The sequence below is a fragment of the Eleutherodactylus coqui genome, chromosome 2 (assembly GCF_035609145.1).
Source record: "Eleutherodactylus coqui strain aEleCoq1 chromosome 2, aEleCoq1.hap1, whole genome shotgun sequence".
Taxonomy (NCBI): domain Eukaryota; kingdom Metazoa; phylum Chordata; class Amphibia; order Anura; family Eleutherodactylidae; genus Eleutherodactylus; species Eleutherodactylus coqui.
The window spans coordinates 18132301-18158150 of NC_089838.1; the positions used below are offsets into that span (position 1 = coordinate 18132301).

The following is a 25850-nucleotide window of genomic DNA, read 5'->3' on the forward strand; positions in this document are numbered from 1 at the left end:
GGCCAAAGATTGCAGTACTTCATGTAAGTGAATGTGGCCACTTTGCAACTTGCTGCAACCTATTGCAAAAAATCCCCAAGTCATCTGATTGCTTGCTTTAAAGAAGGAAGGGCTGCTCTGGAGCACAAAGTGCTGCTGTAGCAAGTAAAGCACCGTACAGTCTGCAGTAGCATTCATGTAACATGTAAGTTGTTTTTATTGTACGGAGTTGCTGTGTGACGCTGATGGCTGGACGGCCCGATGTCATCATCATCGTCATCATCATCATCATCATCATCGCTTTCTTTCTCTTTCCTGCAGATGGCTCCAGACATTGATACATTTGCTAAAAGGGAACATCGGGACCGGCCTCCTCGGACTACCGTTGGCTGTGAAAAATGCTGGCATTGTGGTATGAAACACTTAAGTAGCTTTTTTTAACCCCTTCACATCATGCATACGGCTACACATATCCTAATGGCACATACTCCTTGCAGTTAGGGCCATCCGGAGCGTATACTGTGTATAGACTGGGCCTGGGAGCTGAACCCGCTCCATACATGGCAGGTATTGGCTGTCTCTTAACAGCCGACACTCTCCCGAAACGGGCATGATCAGGGAGAACTCTGATTTTAACCCTTTAAATGCTGCTGTCAGTTTTGATATTTGAGAGGGCATTTAAATGTCCACTAATCTTCTACTGATGACTTATCCTGAGGATAGGACAGCCATGGTTTACAAGACGACAACCCCTTTATAGCAGAAAATGGGCCGGTCACTAAAGGGTTAATTGGCTCTAGACAAGCTTCTCTCTTCTGCGTCTTCCCATTTAGCCTCGTACATGATGCTGCCGATTCATGTTGTGTATATTATCCAATTTCATTACTCGATGCGCTTCTTCTCTGGATGACGGGGGGGGGGGGGGGGCAGAGAGCTGTTCTTCTTCTTCTTCTTGTCGGTGCGTCCCTTGGTTTAGATGACAAATTGCATCGGCGGCTTGTATTTCTCTGTTCATTTTACTTAGAAGGATCAAAAAGCCCCTCAATTAGTGATTATGGCAAATCTGATGTCCTTCCGGCTTGGGTTACTGAGCAACAAAGTGCTGGAACAAAGCGGGCCCGGAGCCAATCATGTGTGTATGACGCTGCCGGATCCGAAACCCATCGCTCTATGGGCTGTACCTCCATTTATATAGTGGAAAACTGCTATAGTGTGCCTGGTCATAAGCTATAAAGGAGACGTAGCTGGGCTGGGTGTTACACACATACACACATACACACGTACACACATACATACATACATACGTGAACCTCACACTGTATGACCACTTTATTAGAGCCCCCCATTTAGAGGCGCGTTGGACCTCTTTTGGCCTTGAGAACCGCAGCAGGTCTTTGTGGTGTAAACGCTACTAGGTGCCTGACATCATTCTGCAGCAATCTCGGCCCCTGCGGACAGGAAGCTGCAGATCAGATGGAAGTACTGACATGGTCTGAACAGGAAGGGGTCAGCGATTCATGCTGCTTGCACTAAATTCTGACCTCCCATCAGCATGGGCAAATCTGGATTCATGCGACCAAACGATGTTCTTCACAGCTCAGTAATGCCATTTTTGCATTCTTTTGCCCACCTGTTTCTCTTGGACAGTAATGGCGCTGGAACTTGTCGTCTGCTGTTATAGCCCATCCGTGCTGAGGAACAGTGATGTTGTGTATTCGGACATGTTAGTTGGAGCACCAGCGTTGTATTTGGCTGTAATTTCCTTGACTGTAGAGAGCTGTTCATCAGAATGATTCTTGACGCCCTCCTCTGACCCCTATTGGCAATGAGCTGTTTGTCCACAGGATCCTTTTGCTGCCTATTCTCCCTCAGTGATGCCATTCCCATATGCTGTCCACATCATTTGTACTAGAACCCTCTCCCCCCGTGGTTGGCAGGGACATCCTGGCCCCGGCTAGTCCAGCACATATGACTAGTCCTCGTTAGAAGTCGCTCAGATCGTTGAATTCTATCATCTAATGTGGATTCACACTGAAACTGATCCACAGAAAACGTGTCCCATGATTTAATGCTGCGCTCCGGGGTCACGGGGAGAATACAGGGAAGCTCCAATCACAGAAGGCCAGTGTCTCTAATAAAGTGTCCGACTGTATTCTATAATATATCAGTATTTTTGATTCCCCCCCCTGTCTTGTAGTTGGGTCCTCTGAGTCTGGTCGTTATGGGGATCATCGCTGTGCATTGCATGGACCTCTTGGTAAAATGTGCCAACCACATCTGTCAGAGGTAAGTGCTCTGTCTTGGCCTCCTATTAGTAGATGATGGATCCAGCAGGATGAAGGCGGCTCTTGGAGATTTTCCCTCCTGATCTCGTTTTCTGTCGTTAAGGACTCAGCGTCAGTTTGTGGATTACGGAGACGCGGTGATGTACAGTATGGAGGCCTCTACCAGTCCGTGGCTGAGAGACCGGGCCGCCTGGGGAAGGTATGGAGTACGTCTGTCCTAGAGTCACAGTGCTGGAGACGAGCGTCGCACTAGGGGTCTCTGGTCACACAATGGGGGGGGGGGGGCACTAAATAGCCGCATCCTTGCGCTAAACTCCTCGGCGCCCGCATAGGTGCTGGAAAGGCAGGACATTGGCGCCAGGAAGCAGCAGATGGCCGCCTCTTGCAAATGTCCCTCCTTGTGTGGCCGTATTACGCATTGGCATGGCTCTGCTCTTCGGGGGGACAAGGCTATGCAAATATAATAATAGAGAAGAACTTCTTCAAACTACGGGGGAGATTTACGTAGAACGGTGTGTTATACGCCGGCCTAACTGAGGAGCGCACAGGAGGGAGGTGCGACAAATGTATGCCAAGGTATAAAGCTGTCCTCTTAGGTCGGGGGTAACCTTATGATCGGGGGTGATTGAACTACTGATCGTGAGAATTGTGGGATATGAAAGCCTCCGCATGACAGACGCCGCGGTCACACCGTACAAGTACTCCGCCATCTCCATTGAAAGGAACGGAGCGCTGCTGCACACGTGCCTCCTCCCATTCATGTAGGGTCCTTCTAAGCCTCCGTTCTCCAGATCAGTGGGGGTCTTAGTGTTTGGACCCCAAATGATCATGAATTATTCCCTGTCCTGTGAATAGGGAAAAACTGTGTCTTGCTACAACCCCTTTAACACCTTAAGGACCAGACACACTTTTTAGGGATTTTCCCAATGAGGTGGTTTTCCTCCCCTAATCCCCCCCCCCCCCTCAACCACCAAAATTATTTTTGCATCATTTTTTTCCCATATCGGGCTATATTTTATGGCTTTTTTTCAGTTTTTTTTTATTTTGTTTGGTTTTTGTTTTATTGCAGGTAAAATGCTAAACAAAAAGTTCACTTTTTTAAATTTAGAGGTTTTTTTTTTTTAAATTCTATTTACATTTACGCTAAAATAAAATCCGGGTCTGCTGGGACCCCTCAGCTCTGCTGTAACAGGTACATCCGACTGTCAACACTTCCACTTTTTAGTACAAAGCGCTCTGAGCACTATGTAGCCGGGAAAGGAGGAGGCAGAAGTGATTAAAAACCTCTTCTCCCTTCTCCTCCGGATCCTCTGCTGTGTCTGACAGCTGAGGACCCGACCTGCTCCTGCCTGATTGCGGCTGCAGAGGCTTTAATCCCACGCCCTGCATCTGCTATCGGTGGGGATTAAAGCCCAGGACCAAGCGCTGTATATTTAACACGCTTGGTCCTTAATGGGTTAAGATGTGATCGCCTCCTAATATATTTGGTGCATCTTTGATCTCTTTCTGCACCACAATTTGCTGTTGGGGGCTTCAGCTATCGTTTTTGCCAGTTTCCGTAATTTTTTTGTAATGGGGACTGCCACGATATGATGTATTACCATCATAAGGCTTCATGTCCACGGGGAGATTATATGTATCAAATCTGCGCGGTTCACCCGCACCCCATAGGAAAGCATTGCCCATCAGTGGTTCATTAAATAGCTGCGGGTGGTATTTTAGGTGATTTGCAGATTTCACGCGCGGGAAAAAAAACACGGCATGCTCCATTGTAACGCGGATCACGCACAGGTGGGCTCAGTTGTCCTCTATCGCAATGGATTTCCCGCATGCAAAAAAAAAAAAGACAATTTAAAGTGCATCTGCTGCAGAAATCCGCGTAGGCCATGTTTTTCCCGTGGCCATGAGGCCTTAATCCGCCTCTCTACTGATTAATGCACGAACGTATATTATGTGCTTGGTGTGGCCGACCCTGTAATGAGCCGTGTGGTAACACGCCATGCGCTGTAAACGTTGCAGTGGCCAAGTTTAGTACTGCAGGCACAGCTGACATTGAATTTTACGGGAGCTGTACCTGCAGTGTCAAACTGAGCCACTGCAATATGGACAGCGCTATTCGCTCTCAGCACTGTCTGTACTGACAGCTGTGCTGGCAATCAGCTGATCGGTGGGATGCTGAGCAGTGGACCCCGGCCGATCAACTATTGCCTGAGGATAGCTCAGCAGTTGAGACCCCTTTTAATAACGTAAGTGCATCTATCACTGGCAGAGCAAATGAGCAGTGATCATAGAAAACTCTATGCCTGTATGTCTGATACACATACAGTGTCTTACATATGTTGGGCACAAGGTGGCGCTGTTTAACAAATCACCTTTGTGAACTTTATTGACACTTTTTACTTAGTCATCATTGCGTTCCTGTCTCTTTTAGTACTACAGGCACATCCTTCATTGAATACGGTACCTGCAGTACCAAACCAGGCTGCGTCCAGCACTGTCCACACTGACATAAGTCCCTGCAAACAGCTAATCGACTATTGATGTCTCCCCAGGAAAGTCCTGGAGAACCCCTTTAAATGTAACCCTCAAAAGCATAGCCCTCAGTAATGCTCCTGAGAGGGGTTGTGTAATCTCTTCATACTCCGTTTGTGTTCTAGGAGGACGGTCGGCTTCTTCCTCATTCTCACTCAGTTGGGATTCTGCTGTGTCTACTTTGTGTTCCTGGCTGACAACATAAAGCAGGTATCTGTGGTTAAAGGGGTTGTCCACTTGTAAGCTGTGCATGGGCTATATTCAGGATTGGGCAATAAATAGTACATCAGAGAGGGTCCGATAGCCGGGATCCCTGCTGATCGGCTGATCGCTGGGTCATTGTGCTCATGCAATCAGCTGATTTCTGCAGGAAAAAGAGAGCTCCGTTCTCACTGCAGTGGCCAGGGTTGGTATTACAGGCAAAGTTCCCATTCACTTAAATGTGAACTTTGCCTGTAATATCAAGTCTGCCCACTGCAGTGAGAACGGCACTGTTTGCTTCCTGTAGAAATCGGCTCCACGTGTGAGTGAAAACGACTCTCATCAAAGGGGGTCTTGTATGGCAGGCCCCCGCTAATCCACTATTGATGGATTAGCCTTTGGAAAGGCCATTGATGGTTTACAACTGACAATCCCCATAAAAACAAATCGTTTAGGCTCTGTTCAGAGTTGTGTTAATTGCTAGAAAAATAGTGCGGCATGCCGTTTATTTTGGTTTTCTGTTCAATGACTCATCAGATAAACTGAGTTGTCCTGGTATAGGTTTTTTATAATAGTTTGCTGCGTTGTTTATTATTCTGCCTTTTCTTTTAGATCTGATGATCTATGAAGCTTCATTTTTGTGTTCCAGGTGCCACCTAGTGGCGACTAGTGCTCACTACAAGCTTTATATTGGTATTTCCTATCTCAGACTTGTATGCCTTCTCCACATTATATGCCATAAGAGTGTGATGGGTGCGAGTCCCACCTCTGGAACACACAGCTACCTTTAATTGGGGCCCCCTGGATCTCTGAATGTGGGTCAAGAGGCTGGAAATAGCTGAGTGCCCTGCAATATGTTGTTTCCTTAACTTCTATAGAAGTCAATTGGTGTTACCTAAACAGCGTAGCGCATGGAGTAAGGCTGTTCCTGCAGCTCTTGAGTCATGCTAACAGTGTAGCTCGCTCCACGACGCCGTCTTCCTAACTCCCATTGGCTTCTATGGGAGTAACAGAAACAGTGTAGCTCAGCTATCAGTCCGGCTACCTCTGAGTCCCAACTCGCCCATGTTTGGATGAGAGTGGAACACCCCTTTAAGGCATTTTTTTTAAAGTTACTATCCAAATAGTAATATTTACTCAGCCAATATGGTAGAATTTAACCCTTTGCAATCCACTGTCTGACCTCTGAAGACATTATGATTTAAGGCTGTACAGCTCCGATGTTGGCAGACGTCCGTCGGGGTTCTCTTACTGTATATTGCCAGCCTCTCTGCTGTCGGAGCCTATCCAACGTGTCACCTCATGCAGTACTGGCTTTAGCCAGCAGATAGCGCCATTGTATAACAGCAGAAAAAGAGTAAGCCCCCTAGGAAAACCAGGATACAAATTGGATTGGAAAGGGTTAAAGGGGTTCTCTTTCAACAGCCCTTACCCAAAAAGTAGCCCCGGCCCCGTCCTGAAGTGCCCACGTGCATATCCGCTTCCATGTACTCCAATAGGAACACCCGACATGGCCGTCTTGGCTGCTGTCAGGAGGCGGCTGGGGCTGCTTCTCTGGTAAGGGCTGTCGTGAGAAAACCCCATTAAGGCCCGATTTCCTTAAGACCCTATATAAAGTGCGCTGGAGTAAAATGTGCCTAATCTATTAGGAGGGTTGCGGATGGAGTATCAAGCAGGCGGAGGAGAGCAGGTAGGTGCCCATTGATTGGTCCGTACATTTGGGAGACTATGGGACCAGACGACGCAGCGTTCCAGATCCCTTCTGCTCCCATACATTATCACTCCAACCACTCGTCTCCTTGCAGGTTGTAGAAGCCGCCAACGGCACAACCAACAACTGCAGCAGCACCGCAGCTGTACTACTGAAGGACAGCATGGACTCCCGGCTTTACATCCTTTCCTTCCTACCATTCCTCATCCTCATGGTGTTCATCAGAAACCTGCGTTACCTGTCCGGCTTCTCTCTGCTCGCCAACGTGGCCATGCTGGGGAGTGTGGTCATGATCTACCAGTATATCTGCAGGGTGAGTAGGGGAGATGTCTTGGGCTTTGCTGCACCACACTTATAGTTAAAGGGGTTTTCTGATTAAGTTTTAAATAACTTTCGGGCCCCCCTGCCCTAAAGTACATCATACACATAGTTACTGTGGCTCTGGAGCACCGTGGCATGCGGCCCGTGACCTCACCGGATCTTGTAACTCAGTAGAAGCCCCAGCAGGTTGTTTACGGGACGGCACTGATGAGGTCCCGTTGTGGCGCTCCTATTGGCTGCAGTGGTCATGTGGGTGAACAACCACAACAGGAAACCTAGACATAGTGACTGGAGCGGTGGGGTGGGAGCAGCGCGGCACCGTAAAAGGTCGGGAGATATATAGATATATATTTTATATGTAGTCCATAGGAGAGAATGGGCGTACAGATATGTCATCCGCAGTGGGTGCTGGCTCTGACTGACAGTTAGCCGCCAGCTGCAGGAATGGGGATTGGTGAGAACACTGATCCAGCCTGTTAACCCCATACATGCTGCTATTAATGGTGATCACAGCACCTGAAAGGGTCACAGAGGCAGGGTGCGATTACATGGTGGAGGGCAACCAGAAGCCAGTCAATGGCGTCCTGGCCTGTGATCGATAGAATAAGCGATAATGCATTTACAGTACATAAGTACTGCAGTGTATTATAAGAGCGATTTATAGTATTGCAGACTCAAGTCCTATACAGGGACATGACATACCGTATATACCGGCGTATAAGGCGACGGGGCGTATAAGACGAGCCCCCAACTTTCACCTTATACGCCGGGAATACAGCGGAGCAAAAAAAAAATCATTACTCACCTCCCCCGGCGTTCTGCGGCGCTGCTGCAGTATGTCGCTCCCTCCTGGTCCCCGGCAGAGCATTGCTTTCTGGACGCAGGGCTTGAAATCCCTGCCTCCAGAAAATACACGTGCTTTCAGCCAATCACAGCCATTCAATGATGTCATTGAATGGCTGTGATTGGCTGACAGCGTGTGTTAGCTAATCACAGTATTAGCTTTCTGGAGGCGGGGATTTTAAGCCCTGCGTCCAGAAAGCAATGCTCTGCCAGGGACCAGGAGGGAGCAACAGCCTGCAGCAGCGACAGCCTGCAGCAGCGCCGCAGAACGCCGGGGGAGGTGAGTAATGATTTTTTTTTTGTTGATCCAAAAAAAAAAATATCTATTTTTCAAACAAAGGGGGTTTTAAACCTCATGTCTACGGGCCACACAGCTTACCACGGATAAATGGATTCCACCGCTGCAGTGTACTCACCTGTCCGGACACTGCGGTGCTCTCCTCTGTGCAGGCCGGATCTTCTTCCTTCTGCCCGGCAGATGCGCTCGTTACGCCGGCGACGTGCCACCTTTTTTTTTTAAAAACTCCTGCTGTCCCGCGGGAAACCCGCCCAAAATAGAACCTGCTGCGGGCGTTTTCTTGCGCTTGCGATCCACACACTGGGGGAAAACTAACATCCGCAGGTATTTAATTACCTGTGGGTGTCCAGTGATTCCCTATGGGCGTGGATCGTACACGCGGTAGGCCTGCGCGGTTTTGGTAATTCTATTTGCCACTTGGGCAAGTAGAAAAACCTAACCCGCAGAAAAAAACGTATCCTGTAACATGATGCTGGAATACAAGAAAAAAACAAACCGTGGCAGAATCGATGTTTTCTCTCCTCGCCCTCCAAAAAAATTACTAAAAGTTATACATTATATGTATGCAAAAAAATAGTACCAATAGAAAACTACAACTCGCCACGCAAAAAAAAACAAGCCCCTATACGCCACGGAAGAGTTGAGATGAAAATCCCCCAAAAAATCACTGCGTCCTTAGGTCCAAAAAATGTCATACCCTTAAGGGGTTAAAGTGGCATTCCAATGGAAAGCATTGACCAGCTATGTATGGGATAAGTGATCAATGTGGACCCCCAATCAGTGGATCCCCGGCCCTCAGATGTTTCTGTAATCCCCAGTGAAAGTTGTGCACTTTGACCCCTTTATACAAACTCCTCCCCGCAGCACATGTGCAGGTGTCATGGGCCAATACGCCTTCAAGAGCTGTCGGGCGATTGATCGTTTCCACCGCCTCCTCCAAACACATGAATGTTCAGCTCAGCCGAATGTTTGTAGGTTTAGGGAGGTAAGCTGCTGCCAGACAGTTCTGATGGTGGCTTATCTCCCAGGAAATAAAAATTTGGATATTGAATTTCAACGTCTCTGATCCTTCCTTGACCTGACATCATCTATCGGGGGAAAGTTGAGTTGAAAGTGTGATCCGGTGAGGAGGGGAGGGGGGGGGGGGGCAGGGATGGAAAAATGTGTTTTTGCCGGAATGGCCCTTTTAGTATCCATACAGTTTACTCAATTTCCATCAGTCTGAGTGATCGCCGATCGCCAGCTAATGATGAGCCATTTCCTTGCCTGTAGCCCCTAGGAAAGCGCTCCTGTTTTATGGGTGTTTGGTGTACTAATGGGTGACTTTGCTCCCTTTCAGGACATACCAGATCCGACACATCTTTCCTATGCTGCCAGTTGGAGAACATATCCTCTCTTTTTTGGGACGGCCATCTTTGCCTTTGAGGGCATTGGAGTGGTAAGATGATGGGTTTTATATTAATGGGGTTTTCCCTACATATCGGCTGCAGTTCTGTGCAGGGAAAATGTAGAAGTGGGCGTTGCACTATATCAGTACTGCAGCCCCTTCAATTTCATGACCCATGGGCAGAGGCGTAACTTGAAGCTCCTGGGCCCCAATGCAAAACCTGTAACAGGTCCCCCAACTATAATGCTTTATTCATAGTACTGGGCTCCCTATATGGGAAGAGAAGCCTTATGGGCCCCCTAAGGGTCCTGGGCCCGGGTGCAACCGCATCCCCTGCACCCTCTATAGTTATGCCCCTGCCCATGGGGGTCCCAGAGGTCAGACCCTTACCAATCATAACATGATGGCATATCCTAGCGATACAGCATCATAGTATAAGAAGGGAACGCCCAAGTACTAACATGCATTCACCGCTGGAGGACATGCTGGTCACATGACTGCCACTAAAAACGGTCCAATCTCTTTAGAGCGTCTTGCATATATTTATCTTACACACAGCTTGTTGATTTGCACTATGGGGTAATTGAACACTTCAATGCACAAATCAGTTTGCGAGAAGTTGGGAAGAAATGAGTTCCAGGAGTGTCCACCGCTCTGCGGAATGCCATGTGTGATGTGTATTACATGGCTGGCTACTCATTTCCGGCCCTGCCACAGAGTGGCGGCGTTCTACGAGGTTTTGGAGTAAATTTGGCATAAACTAGTTATTACATCTGATTTGCTAATGGCACATAAATCTAAGGGTCCATTTAGACCTGCCGACTTCTCGTTTGCACAAGTTAACGATGTCCAAGTTCGACGGGCAGTTTTGTTTCTATGCAGTTAGATACATCGTTGGCTCGTTCACACCAGAAATCGGTTGTTCACAAGTGAATGAAAACGACTGACCGCTCCCCGCCGCAACTCACCTGTCACCCGCGCCGGCCCCCGAATCTTTAGAGACGAGCGGGGAGATACTCTGCTAAGGCACTACTCGCTCGAGGAATGTGCCTTCGCGAGTATACTCGCTCGTCTCTAGTCTTGACTCTACATCTTACTCAGTGCTTTCATGTGCCGAAAATCCAATTTCCACGCTTTCCGCATGGTATGCAAATTACCATCAAACTGTTTGCTAGATGGTTCCCCTGCCCAAGTCATCAGGGCCTTCTCCTGCTTGATACGGTCAACCACACTCTCCATGTTGTTGATTGATTGTCTCTAGCCCAGAGGGGCTGGAGGCACCCTCCGTACCTGAATGACTGCGCCCAACCTGCTTTAGCGCATGTGCAGTGATGTCTGTTCGCATCTCTATAGACCGGAATCGTCAATCAGTAACATGGGGGGCATGCTTGACTGTATTGAGTAGGAAAGAGCCTGGATGAGCCGGGCTGTGGAATGGTCAATTGGACGATTTGATAGTCCTTTGTATGCCCAGCGGGATGTGTGCAAAATTGGATTTTTGGCAAATGGAAGCTCTGAGCAGGATAAGAAAAGCCAGCGCTAGAGTCATCTGCGAGTCGCGCGTTGTATGTAGCGATAACTTGGATATGCTAACTAGACCTGACAGACCTCCTCTAATGATAGGGCTGATTGGTGTATAGTGGACCATGAAACCGTAAGACCAACTACATTTCAGATTTGCATCCTTTGTGTTTCCACGAGCTTATATTGTAGCAAGTCATACAGTTCCCGCATCTTCTATGGTTCGCTCCTCTACAGTACGCGGGGGATTGAGTTACCCCTGTTGGCCCGGGCGAAAGGTTACACACAACATGAAAGCTTCCGCATTGTGAGGCCGTAACTCCAGATCCTTCTACTTGTTCTCACTCTGGTGTCAGGCTGCCGAAGTGTTTGAGAGCCTTTGGCTGCGGTCCATGTAACGCATGAAAGTACCGGATCCACCAGAGCGAGCGGCGCTCTTTGTTACCCTCTCTGCCCCGGCTAGTAGATGAGGGTCCGATGTAGGGGCTGCCTCCCTAATGATGGGCTATTGGATTTTTTTTTTTTCTACACCAGTAATGCTTTTAATGGGTGAATGTGATACCAGTCTGAGAAACTCTGACCTGTGTCGCACTCGTAAATCTGTGTGTTTGGCTTGCGAATGAGGCGTGTTTTGCAAGAAAAACTCATTACATCGCTGCAATTGAGATTTTTCACTTGCAGTCCTACATCTGGGCAAGAAAAATGAAAAAAGCATATACAGAATGGGAGGAATTGGGCTAAGCAGCAGCACATGTGATAAAGACTTTGGTATACTAATAGATCATAGACTGAACATGAGTCAACAGTGTGATGCATGCTGCAAAAAAACGCAAGTATGGTTCTGCGATCTATTCAGAGAATCATAGTCTAGATCATGTGAGGTAATAATCCTCCTCTACTCTTCCTTAGTCAGACCTCATCTGGAGTACTGTGCACTTCAACTTAAGGCTTGATTCACGTGGGCACTGCTTTTTTTTTTTCTGCCGCATCACGGCTGAAAATCACATGGCCAAGTTGCAGCTGCATATCCTGTTTTAACGCCATTCAGACGGCTGGGCTGTGGCGTGTATATTCTGCAGCCCGGAATACTATCGGGTGGGTGGAGAGAGTTGAGTGCTGCTAAACTCCCTCCCCCTCTCTGCCCCTTGCCGGCTGCCGGCAAAGGGAGGGGGCAGGAGCTAGTGTGTTAAACTGTCGCCCCTTGTTGGCTGTCGGCAAAGAGAGGGGCAGGATCGGGAGTTTAGCAGAACTAGTGTGCTAATCCCCCGCCACCACCTCCCTTTTCTGGCAGCTCTCAGAGGAGTCTATGGAACCGGTCGGCGTATTCCGGCATAAGATAGGTCCAGACCTATTTTTTTTCTTGTCAGCGTAAAAGCGGACTATCTTTTCCGGCTGGCCGATTTTACTCACCAAAAAATTGCCCATCTGAACAAGTGCATCAGAATGGAGTGCTTCAAATGGTCGCGATATACAGCCGGTGTGTCATCATGACAAAAGAACTGCTTGTGTAAAGGAGCCCTAAAAAAGACATAGACAAACTGGAGCAAGTTCAGAGAAGAGTTACCAAGATGGTGAGTGGTCTGCAAATCATGTCCTATGAGGAACGGTTAAAGGATCTGGGAATGTTTAGCTTGCAAAAAAGAAGCTGAGAGGAGACCTAATAGCTGTCTACAAATATCTGAAGGGCTGTCACAGTGCAGAGGGATCAGCCCTATTCTCATTTATAGAAGGAAAGACCAGAAGCAATGGGATGAAACTGAAAGGGAGGAGACACAGATTAGATATTAGACAGTGAGGGTGATCAGTCAGTGGAACAGGTTACCACAGGAGGTGGGGAGTTCTCCTTTAATGGAAGTCTTCAAACAAAAGCTGGACGGACATCTGTGTATCTGGGATGATTTAGTCAAACCTGAATTCTATGATTCTATGAAAATCGCATTTACAAGCGAATATGATGTGATTTTCTTCAGGATCCCATAGGAAATAATTGGGGATTCCTAAACAAGCGAAATGAAGTATGTAAGCAGCACTGCATAGGAATCTTTCAGAGAGTCATCAGTTGAATTAAAATCCAAATTTCCATCTTTATTTGTTAAAACTCGATCTGTTACAGAGTTGCGACGTTTCGTCCGACACAGCGGACTTTGTCGAAGCGAGTACGATGCGATTTTCTTCAGGCTCCCATAGGAAATAATTGGTGATTCCTAAACAAGAATTCCCCCCCAAAATAGGACCTGCTTAAATGTTTCTATCTGAAATAGAGATGAGCGAGCGTACTCGGTTTGGGTGTTTTTGAACTCGAGCACCGCTTTTTCCGAGTAACTCACTACTCAGACGAACAGATTCGGGGGGCGCCAGGGGTGAGCGGGTGTTGCAGAGGGGAGTGGGGGGGGAGAGAGAGAGAGCTCCCCCCTGTTCCCCACTGCTACCCCCCGCTCCACCATGCAGCCCCCCCGAATCTTTTCGTCCGAGTCAGTTACTAGGAAAAAGCGGTGCTCGAGTGCAAAAACACCCGAACCGAGTACGCTCGCTCATCTCTAATCTGAAACCATCAGTGTGAGAGTAAAATCACTCATATGAATAAACTGATTTCAATTAATGTGTTTTTTTTTCATGTTTCTTAAATCGCCCATGTGGCTACACCTTCACTGAAGACCATGGGTCCGACCGAAAAATTAGACTTTGTTTCCCTCTGCATGCTTTGAGCGCTTGTTCACATCAGCACACTTGTCTTCCTTCCGCTGTACCATCGGAGGAGTAGCACGTTTTTAAGCTTTAACATCTTCGACAATGGGTGACAGAAGTGAATGGAAAGGTTTTGTTTTAACAGATTTTGCTCCTAGGCGGGTTAGATTCTACAAGTGGAAGCCCGCGGTGGAATCCGGCCCTGCGCCCGGCCAGCATCCGCACGTAGCTGTACTTCTTCTTTTCTATACTGCAGATGGACCGCACAGCTCGCCGTCGGACATGCACAGTACGGATTGTTGTTTTTGTTTTGTTTTTTTCACTCCTTCCATGGAATCCGGTCATTGTGGAAAGGCCGCGGGTCAGACGGTTTCTGTTGACTTCAATGGAAGCAATCTGTGCGGAATCCGCAGGATAATGGAGCATGCTGCATCATTTTTTTTTTTTTCATCCGGTCGTGTGCATGGAGAATGCCTTTTGCATCGCATGCTATGGGCGGTACGTGCTGCAGAATCCGGAGGCGTCACCCGCTCCGGATTCTGCAATTCAAATCCGCCCGTGCGCATTCACCCTTAGATGGATCCGTTAAACAGAAGCCTAACCGAATGCAAACAGTCCATTATATCTGGTTTCTGTTTCTTTTGAATGGGAAAAAAAAGTCCAGCAGGGTAGTCTCTCTTTTCTTAAAAAAAACCCGAAAAACTAGTTCATGAAACAGAAAGTTCAGGGTGAGCAATACTAATACCCCCATTACCAATTCAGTAGCGTTACAGAGGACCTGTTCTATGCAGTCACGGCCCTGTTGATGCAACAATGTGTTTTAAGGACCTTTTACACACAAAGATGATCGCTAGAGATGAGCGAGCACGCTCGTTTAAGGCTGATACTCGAGCGCGCATCGGTCTTCTTGAGTAACTGATTACTCATTCGGGCAAAGGCGGGGGGGGGGGGAGTGAGAGATCTCTGTCTCTCTCTCGTCAGACTTGATATTGCGTGGTGAGGATCCCCACTTGACACATTCACAGAACGAGGAGCCGTATCTAAGAGGCGTCCGTACAGGGGATAAATAAAATAAAGACCTCGTTGGAGTCGGTGGAGCCGTGGCTCCAAAGCTATGCAGCTGGCTGCGCCAACAAGAGGGCATGATCTTTAAAGGGCAGGCAATTGTGGAGGACTGAGTGACATTAATAAGTGACTGTAAAGTGGAACTCTGATATTTGTAACTGCAATCTGCCAATTCCTGTAACCCCCATGAGGCGGGCCAGGTCGTCTTTCTTGCTTTGAAGCACTTTGACCGTAATTCCGGTGGTTTGAGGCATTCCCTTTCACATAAACCTTTAATTGTCTGAATATCGTTGTTGGCTAAACCCCCCATTAACGGTAAAATGATCTCATTCTCCGCACTACGTACTTAACACCATTACGGAAATCTATTCTCTGATCAGCCGCACAACAAAGAGGAAGGTGATCGTAAACTGCAAATGAAAGTAAGAAGAGGTGCGCCGGAGAGGCGGCAGCAAGAAATCCCTAAAAAAGGGAAGGGAGACAATTCACTGAGTATGGCGTAGGCTTTGGCTCCCGATGACGCTCCATACAAAGTCTGTGCACATCCTACATACATGTACAGTGGAGGTCGCCGAGGGGTTAAAGGGGTTGCCCCATCACAGCAAGTTATCCACTATCCAGAAACTTGTGTGATTGGTGGGGATTCAATCACTGGGATCCCTACCAATCTCTAGAATTCACCCCCTTGTGCATCAGGAAGTTCTGACAGCTGTGGCTGTCCATGTGTGTCAATGGGACTGCTGGTAAAAGCGGAGTCCACATACCACCTCTTTTTCAAAACTTGGCCAACTTAGGGAAAATGTACTGTTACAATGTATCCATTGTCTTCATGAGACAACACCCTTAAAGGGGTTGTCCCTCCAAGTGAATTTATCGCTTATCCACAGGATAGTGGAAAACTATCTGATTAGTGTAGGTCCGACCACTGAACCGGAGGATGGGTTCCCCGAAGGTATCTGAATGAATGGACAATGGTCACACGTGTGCACCGCCTCTCCATGCATTTCAGTGGGACTTCCAGAGATTGCTGAGTGCTTGAAATCGCCGATCTCCAGCAGTTCTATTGAAATGATCAATCATTCAGAGACTTTTGGGACTCCATCCTCATGATCAGTGGAGGTCACGGTGGATGGATCCTCACCAATCAGTTAGTTATGAGTTTTCATGTGACCAGTGTCTGAAGTCAACTTTTACTCTTGCCGCTATATATCCCTTTACTGTTAAGGTTCCAGCATATCCCGCAGTGTTGTACCTGCCATATTGGTCTCTGTCCTCAGTGGGGCTCAAAATCTAATATCCCTCTCTTAGACACCCACATAATACATCTGGAGTACCCAAAGAAAACCCACTCTGTGCAGATCTTGTCCTTGGTTGGATTCGAACCCAGGACCCCAGCGTTGCTACAGTAGCGCTATATAGTGATTTATATTACCGCTGTATCTTTATTTCTCTGCTCCTTCCAGGTCTTGCCTTTAGAGAATAAGATGAAGATCCCTCATCAGTTTCCTGTTGTGTTGTATGTCGGTATGGGGTTCGTAACCCTTCTCTACATCAGCATGGGGACTCTCGGCTATTTGCGATTCGGCTCCGTTATCAAGCCCAGCATAACACTGAACTTACCTAATTGTTGGTAAGTGTCCTCCCCACAATGCTACTCGGCTGTAAGTCAACTAACTTGAATGAAAGTGGCCAGAAAGTCCACAGCATGGGGGATAAATATCCGATCACCGGGGGTCCGCCCGCTGGCTTCCCCCAGCAGCCCTGAGAAATATTTCCCCAAATGCCCCTGCGAATGTAACCATCACTGCACTCGGGAATCGCCTTCCGTTCCATAGAGGTTAATGGAGGGGTGGTCACACATGTCCCCCGGTGGTCCATTCACTATTTAAAGGGTACATCCACCTATGCAACCACGTGTTTAACCCCTTAGAGCAGTATATTTTTTAGCTCCCCATCCCGCCTCTCCTCATTGAAAATACTGCAGGGGGGGTGGAGAGAAGGCAGAGAGGGGGCGGGAGCTCAGTGCCCTGCTCCAGGCTCTTCCAGCCTCCTCCCCCTGCAGAGAGAGACGCCGTATATCGGCTGGGCGTGAAAACCCGGCCGATCTACGGTCGTCTGAATGCGCCCTAAGATAGTACACTGCATTACTTATGTACTGCAAGCTACTAAGCCTGTGAGCGCAGCCTATCAGACTCTGCCGGAGGCATTAATACCTTGCAGGTGCCGATGGGCGACAGAAGGAGCGCTCTTCCCCTGTCCTCTGCTTACATGCTGCAGTTTATTGGTCGTGGCATGTAAGGGGTTATATTTTACCAGCAGGGGGTTGGGGGTCTCTGTACTCTGATCTGATGTCTCTTCTGACTTCTCTCCACCCTCTCTCCTGCAGGTTTTATCAGTCGGTGAAGCTTCTGTACTCTCTGGGAATATTCATCTCCTTCGCATTACAGTTCTACGTGGCTGCCGAAATAATTGTCCCTTCCGCCACCTCCCAGGTGGGTGAGCGCTGGGTGCTGCTGGTCGACCTGTCTGTGAGGGCCGCTCTTGTTTGTATCACATGTAAGTTTGCCTTTTTAAGACAAAGTTTGGTATACTATTAAAGGTGTCGTGTGATGAAGAGAAGCCTTGTTGGTATGACCCGCTAGGACAGGTAGATCCTACAGAGGGGGCCTCCTCTATGATTCGGCTGAGTGTGACCTGGTAATGATCAATGGCCTGAGCATGCGCTCCAGAGATGCTCGAGGCAACGATAAACAGGCAGAGGATGTTTTTGGCACTCTGAGCATGTCTGATACACTTCAGATGGTATTTCCCTCCATTCATCCTGCAAATGTCTGATGATTTCTCTCATAGTAAATGGATGTTACTCACATTTAATGACTTGATGTTCCAGTTCATCCCAAAGATGTTCAGTAGGGTTCAAGTGGGGACTCTGTGCAGCCGATGCAATCCATATCCTCAAACCAACGTGAAACAGCGTTGGATCTGTGACAAGGCGCGTTGTCTTGTTGGAAGTATGGCCGACCATTCCCAGAGTATTGTCACATATTGGCAGCACATTATTGTCTAGAATGTCAGGGTAACCTCTATGTTCATGACTCTGGTCACTACAACCAACGGCCTGAGATCGTGTCATGTAAAACATCCCCAGACCATAACGGAACCTCCGCCATACTTAAAGGGGTTGTCCAATAACGGTTTTGAAGATATAAGAGCCATCTATGCACGCTTCAGTAAACCATAAAACTGCCATGGTCTTCTCGCTGTCACTCCATCCCCTGAGGCGCCTGTCTAGCGCTGGACTTGTTTACAGCTGCCATTTTCAGTCCACGTCTTGCGCCTTTCTTATCCTCTCGTTCCCTGCTGCATGCGCAGTAGTAAATATTTTGTTCGCACCTCACGCTTTGTTTTCCTGCGAATTTGCGCACAAAAATAGCACATATTGAACTAATTAACTTAATTGCCCATTGCAATCAATGGGAGCATGCTTACGTGCTGCTTCCCTTGCTCCTTGTCTGTACGGCGCAAGTCGCAGCTCCATGCGCCGGTCCATTGTGCTCATTATCTGCTGGTCCAGGACATCAAAATGGCTTTTTTATATCTTCTAGAGGGGCTCCAACTAGATGCTTATGATCCATAGTCGCCACCTATGGGGGGCATGGGGAGCTCTTGAACTCTGTGAACGTAGTGAGGAGGGGAGAGACTGTGTTTCTCCATTACAGGGGAATTCTGATAAAATAGTTATCTCTGTCCACAGGATAAGAGATAAGTATCTATCTGATCAATGAGATTTATCTCCTCATGTAGGAACATCCTGGTGAGCCTTGTGTCTATCCAAAGTAACCAACCAAAGGAGGCTTTGCCTCAGGGGTTGGGGGAAAGCAGCAGCCTTTAATCAAGGATAAGACAGGAAGAGTGCCTCCTTTAAACTAATGATGAGAGGGGTGCCTCCTTTGAACCAATGATGAGAAAGGGGTGCCTCCTTTGAACCAATGGTGAGAGGGGTGCCTCCTTTAAACCAATGATGAGAAAGGGGTGCCTCCTTTGAACCAATGGTGAGAAAGGGGTGCCTCCTTTGAACCAATGATGAGAGGGGTTCCTCCTTTGAACCAATGGCGAGAGGGGTGCCTCCTTTGAACCAATGGTGAGAGGGGTGCCTCCTTTGAACCAATGGTGAGAGGGGTGCCTCCTTTGAACCAATGGTGAGGGGGGTGCCTCCTTTGAACCAATGGTGAGGGGGGTGCCTCCTTTGAACCAATGGTGAGGGGGGTGCCTCCTTTGAACCAGTTGTGAGGGGGGTGCCTCCTTTGAACCAGTGGTGAGGGGGGTGCCTCCTTTGAACCAGTGGTGAGGGGGGTGCCTCCTTTGAACCAGTGGTGAGGGGGGTGCCTCCTTTGAACCAATGGTGAGAGGGGTGCCTCCTTTGAACCAATGGTGAGAGGGGTGCCTCCTTTGAACCAATGGTGAGAGGGGTGCCTCCTTTGAACCAATGGTGAGAGGGGTGCCTCCTTTGAACCAATGGTGAGAGGGGTGCCTCCTTTGAACCAATGGTGAGAGGGGTGCCTCCTTTGAACCAATGGTGAGGGGGGTGCCTCCTTTGAACCAATGGTGAGAGGGGTTCCTCCTTTGAACCAATGGTGAGAGGGGTGCCTCCTTTGAACCAATGGTGAGAGGGGTGCCTCCTTTGAACCAATGGTGAGAGGGGTGCCTCCTTTGAACCAATGGTGAGAGGGGTGCCTCCTTTGAACCAATGGTGAGGGGGGTGCCTCCTTTGAACCAATGGTGAGGGGGGTGCCTCCTTTGAACCAATGGTGAGGGGGGGGGGCCTCCTTTGAACTAAAGATAGGGGTTATCTTCTTTCCCAACGTGGCCATCAAAGCTGCTTCCATAAAACTTGAACCAGACCCCTGAGCGACGTATCTACCTATTCAGGAGCTGGTTGTCACCCTCTGTTTTCAGTAATAACTATATTTGATGGAAAATGTTATCTTTAATGAGTTTTTAGTCGCATTTTTAAAACTCCATGCAAATCTTGACAAGGAAAGTATGCAAATAATTCTGCATTATTCCCCATTAGCGACCTGTCGGTGATGTTTACTACGTTCTCCATTGGTGGGTTTTTTCTTGTTATACCTTGAAGGACCCGGATTGGTGAGATTTCCATGTGATGCACTATGAATTATTGTGCTGACTATAGAGAACAATTTCTAGAATCCCGCAGACCCCTGAATCTCCATACGGGACCTCCCATAGTGTCAGAGTTCCAATTAATCCCATTATGAGGCCGCTGGAGTTGATGTGTAAATTGGATGCCGACACCACAAGTTGGTCTCCTTGCCGCTTGCCTTGTCACTTCCCATAGAGCGAGTATTCCATTATCGTATTGATCGATGCCTTGCTCTCCTTTTTCCCCTTCCACTTTGCTTTGGGACAGTTCTTTATTTCAGCCAGGGCTTCACATTAATCTTCATATTGTGGTTTAAAGTAGACATTTTCCTAGAGGGAAATCATAGGTCTGCGCCTATAGAAGTGACGCCGTTCTCCGGTCAGCCATGCTTTCTGACTTTGAGAAACTAGTCAATGAGTTTAAAAGGGCTGTCCTGGAGTTTTACTATTGATGACCTGTGTGTACCTGTTTGTGATTGCCTAGAATACATCAAGGCTCTTCTACATGATACACAAGTAGTACAAACCCCACTCGAAATGATTGAATAGTACCGCCACCTTCTAGATGTGCTTATAACATATACCTAATTTTCCATCATACTCGCACAAAGAAGCTCTGATTTTCCTTTCGTAGTATAACGACTTCTTACTTCCATTTCTGATGTAAAAATAAATAAATCTTGTTATTTCTATGGCGTCAACTTATTTCTGAGCGCTTTCAGGTAATTTATTTATTAATCCCCCCCACCAAGCTGTGTACTCATTTTACCGACCTCGGAAGAATGGAAGGCTGAGGCAACCTTGAGCCGGCTACCTGAACCATGCGGGGATTGAACTTACAACCTTCAGGTCGTGAGTGAGAGCTTAGGGCTTAGCACTCTGCACCACACGAGGCTCCTATCCACTAGAATTAGACTTCTTTTCTTTCATGGGTTACAAAATGTAGGATGGAGACCCCACAACAAATATGAATTCCTATGGCCGCCACTCAAATCATCAGGTCCTCATGCTAGTCTCATGGAGTCAGTTGCTGACATTTTAGCCAGAAACATGCAGACTAGTAGCCCACTGGAGGTCATTTTGTAGGGTTCTGGCAGCGCTCCTCCCATTGCTCTGGTCCTGATGTCGGGTTGTTGCCCTTCTACAGCCCTGTCCAGCTCTGTCCCATCCTGGGAATTCGCCTCACTTGGTTACTTGCCGACTCCCGGTGGGATTTTTAGATTGAGAGGCCGAAGAGTTTCCATCCTTGTTGTGTTTTTGGTTTTTTTTAATGCATTTATGGATATTTTTTGTTTTTTTGTAACAAGCGCTTATTAACATTCTGTATTGTTGATCAACGCTCCTTTAACCCGCAAAGAAGCTGCCAATATAAAAAGCCCCTTAGGCGGGCCATACATATTATTTTCGGCAGTTCCTGCAATGCTCTAATGTGGGGGGCCAACCGACTATTCCCTGACCACGGATATCAGTGAGATGAGGATTGGGTAGCTTGATTTTTAACTGTCTGAGATAAGCCGCTGCCCGAAAGGTCTGGCAATGATTTTCATCTCACTGCACATGCATACTCAACCTGCCCTTGTGTATTTTTTTAATTTCTGGTCTAATGTAAAAGGTTTACGGGTTGTTAGTGGTTGGGCCTTCTATTGGCTGCCGCAGTCATGTGGGTAAACAGCTCGTTTGACCGCTACAGAGGCACCAGAGGACGAGAGCCGGACAGGGAAGCCGTATTTTTTGGATGTGACTCACCGCCTCACTGCCACCAATGTTCTGTAACTCAGAAAAACCTTTTGAAAGAACCAGTAGAGAGCAGTCAGATGGTCAAGCATTTGGCCAACTGCGATCTCATGTATCAGTATCCTCAGATCTTTATTGGCTTTTAATAGACCGTACACACTAAACTTCTTTATTGAAATGAGTTTGCAATGTGCTAATGTGCCTCCCAACAATTGCATACTCATTCCGGGGCCATGTTCAAGCCCCACCCTTAATATGACTGGGAACACCCACAAACTCACAGTAGCCACTTTATGCAATTATAAGCCCCACCCACTGAGGGCCCATTCCTTGCAACTGTCCTGAGAAAACCAGGCCACATAGTGACTGTTGACTGGAGTCTATAAGGCACGTTAATATACTCCGTAATGCCTTGCCACCTGCCCCTGGTATTATATAGGAATGAGGTTGGGAGGAAACCATCACTAACCCCATATCCACTAAGCAGGACCTACCATTACCTGTTCTTACCAGTAGGACTACTTGCCAAACGCTTATAATTTCTGGACTACAGAGCCGCTTTTACTGAAGCTTATTGGTCTGGATATTAAAGGGAAGTCCCAACCATTGGATCATTACGTTTAAATGCCATAGTGTCCTCTAACCCCTTTAACTCCATCCATAAATATCTGCTATGTAGAATACGATCGGGACAATTCCTATTGTAGACTTCTACTGAGTGATTATGGCACTGGGTGACTAGACTTTGATGCCATATTTGGTGAGAAAAAGCAAATAAAAGCCCAATACATGAAAGTGTATATATCTGATCTCCTCAAATGGCAACCCATACTCCACCCATGGTCATTAGAACATTATGTAATGGACTTGATACTGTTCACATGGTGTAATATTATTATTGTAGATGTGTTTTTGAAATTTTTTGCCTTTTTTTATTTTTGATTCCCAGGTGTCTTGGCAATCCTCATTCCTCGCCTGGACTTGGTCATCTCACTGGTGGGATCCGTCAGCAGCAGTGCACTGGCTCTCATCATCCCACCCCTCCTGGAAATAACCACGTACTACTCAGAAGGTCTTAGCCGTTGGGTCGTAGCCAAGGACGTTCTCATCAGTCTCCTAGGCTTCTTGGGGTTCGTTCTGGGGACGTACGTGAGCATATGGGAACTCATCGTCTCGGATTCTAGTGCAGGCCACATCAACGCCACTGTGTACGCAGTGCAGTGAAGCACAGGGCTCCATGTCTTGGTACCTAGAGGTGAAGAACCCACCTCCATCTATATATTTTTGCTCTCATGACATTTCTATGTTTTATGAATGTATTTATTTGACCTGACAGCTGCCAATTGTGCTACTTTGTGGTTAAAAAAAAAAGAAAAAAACCAGCCATGTAAAAATAGTACGACCGTTGACTTCTCGCTCAGTGATGGGTGGACTTCGCTTCTGTTACTTTCACCCCAAAAGTTTCAAAGAAGAGGGATATTTTTGATGTAATTTATTATCCTATGGCTTAAAAAATGGAACATTTGTGTTTATTCAGTGCCATTAGATAAGCAACTAGCACTTTTTTTGAAAGCTGCCAGGGAATCTACCATTAATACCTCTTGGAGTAGGGCATTTCATGGCTTCATTACTTGAACTGTAAAGAATCCTTTCCTAAAGTGATCTATATTTACTCTATAAAACTCGTTTTACAAGGCACTTTTTTTGCGATCCACTATAACCTGATTCTCAAAAGAATTTTGACCCAGCAATCTGCTGATCTCTATGGGTCCGGCCGCTGAATCCCTGGTGATTTGCTGTTACCAAGGGAATCTGTGGGCAGCCATGCTTTTTCTTTGCAGAAGCCATGTAGCCATGACCAGAGCAGAAGCTACTCATCTCTTTGGCCAAAGCAGGAGGGTCCTAAGTGGGTAACTTCTCTTTTTATAAAGTTGTCCCCTATCTTCAGATTAACCCTTTCCAATCCACTGTCTGACCTCTGAAGACATTCTGATTGAAGGCTGTACAGCTCCGATGTCGGAAGACGTCCGGCAGGGTATTCTTACTGTATATTACTGCCCGTTCTGTTGTCGGGGGGCCTCTCCAGCATGTCCCATACTGCAGTACTGGCTCTAGCCAGCAGAGAGCGCCATTGTATAATGGCAGAAAGAGAAAGCCCCCTAGGAAACCTTGAATCCAAAATTGGATTGCAAAGGGTTAAGGGGAAAATTTATAATCAAAGGGGTCCAAACGCTGGGACCACCGCCAATCCTGAGAACAGGGGACTGACCAGACCCAATTTTCAGGATCGGTGGAAGTTCCAGTGGTCTGACCCCCATTGATATAATTTGGCACAACCCTTTTAAAATACAAGTTCCTTACTTGGGACTCTCTTGGTATGGCCCCATAGATGAGTAGTTCCTGCTCTGGTCGATGTGGCATGACTCTGTACTACATAGCTGTGTAGCTGAGAGTCCTAGCTGTGAGACCCCAACCGATCATAGAATTATCCCCGATCCTGTGGATACAAGATAACTTTATAACTTGGCCTAACTCCTCTAAGTTAACCTTTTAGTATTATTTACAATCTCCGTGGAGGATATTCTGTGCCAAACTTTACAAAAGTTAATAGAAAGTTTTAGTAAGTTGAATCCAGGGCTCATTGTAGGCTGTACTTCTTTGTATAGTTATTATATAAAGACAAGATGAGAAAAAGTCGTGCCACTCCTCTACATGCAGCCAAGTTGGAGTGCATGGGATGGAGCTGCAATACCAGGCACCGCCTGTAGACAAGAGTGGCGTTGTTTTAGGGGTAGAAAAAGCAGACTATTTCTTCTTATACCAGACAATCCTTTCTTTCCTCATGAGTTCGAAAAGTTTTTATAAAATGCTTCACTAGTCACGCAGACTCTTAACATTAATCAAAATCCCCTAATTTATCATTTAAAGGCTATGGACAGCTTTTCGGGGCATATTTTTTTCACTTAAATGCATATTTTTACAGCGAAAAATCATTTTTCCAAAAGGGTTCTATTAAAAATTTTGCACAGATTTGGCTTCTGCAGATTCTACATATCGCTGTATACAGCAAGCTGCAGAATGCTATTCTAGCAGATCTGTAAATGAGGTCATCTGACTGCTCAATCTCTGGCCCTTCTTTCTCTCTTGTAATTTACAAAGCTGATTTAAGACCAAAACAAAGGTATACCGTATATACTCGAGTATAAGCCTAGTTTTTCAGCACATTTTTTGTGTTGAAAAAGCCCCCCTCGGCTTATACTCGAGTCAGGGAAGGCTTTAAAAAAAAACCTCCATACTCACCTCCCAGCCGGCGTCTGTTTCACTGGCGGCAGTCTGCTTGAATTCTCTCCGCTGTCATCCCCCGCCATTCTCTTTGCTCGGCTCTGTCATCCCCCGTCATCAGTGCTGTGTAAGTAAGAGCTGTGATTGGATCGAGCGTCAGCCAATCACAGCCTGTGCTCGATCATTCACAGCCAATCCAGCTGCTTTAGAATTCTTCCTGCTCTGCTTTCAAATCCCCTGCTGTTTCAGTGCTGTGTAAGTAAGCGCTGTGATTGGATCGAGCGCCAGCTGTGATTGGCTGGCGCTCAATCCAATCACAGCGCTTACTTACACAGCTCTGACAGAGCCAATCAGAGAGGACGGCAGGGGATGACAGCAGGGAGAATTCAAGCAGCTTGTCGCACAGACACAGACGCCGGCTGGGAGGTGAGTATGGAGGGTTTAGTATATACTCGCGTATAGCTCAGCTTATACTCGAGTCAATAAGTTTTCCCAGCTTTTTGTGGTGAAACTTATTGTCTCGGCTTATTCTCGGGTATATACGGTATTTTGATATGGTCATAAATCAGTTGATAAGATACTTCAGGAGAGATAAAGGAGCTGGAGACTGAGCTGTCAGATCTGCTTGTGAGAGACATTCTGCAGTTTGCTGTATACAGTGATATGTAGAAGCTGCAGAAGCCAAACGGTGCAAATTTTGTAATAAATTCTTGATGCAAAAATGACTTTTGCACAAAATACTTGCATTTAGGTAAAAAAAGATGCCTCCGATATTTTTAGATTTTCAGTTAAAAATAAGCTGTAGCTAACTAAGGACTCACCCACATGGGCAGATTTTCAGTC

General features: G+C 47.1%; 1 protein-coding gene across 4 annotated transcripts in view; it reads left to right on the top strand.

Annotated features, from left to right (window-relative positions):
* Positions 1–25253, top strand: part of LOC136611142 (proton-coupled amino acid transporter 1-like) — a 34221-nt gene extending 8968 nt beyond the window's left edge. For 3 of the 4 annotated variants that reach the window (XM_066590425.1, XM_066590427.1, XM_066590428.1), the window contains 9 exons: positions 301–391; positions 2177–2265; positions 2368–2463; positions 4922–5006; positions 6803–7021; positions 9510–9608; positions 16292–16458; positions 17215–17384; positions 22675–25253. In XM_066590425.1, coding sequence (XP_066446522.1) covers positions 301–391; positions 2177–2265; positions 2368–2463; positions 4922–5006; positions 6803–7021; positions 9510–9608; positions 16292–16458; positions 17215–17384; positions 22675–22949 — 1291 coding nt within the window. In that variant the 3' untranslated portion in view covers positions 22950–25253. The remainder of the gene's footprint in view (positions 1–300; positions 392–2176; positions 2266–2367; positions 2464–4921; positions 5007–6802; positions 7022–9509; positions 9609–16291; positions 16459–17214; positions 17385–22674) is intronic. The other variant, XM_066590429.1, reaches the window with a different exon arrangement.
* The last annotated feature ends 597 nt before the right edge of the window (positions 25254–25850 follow it).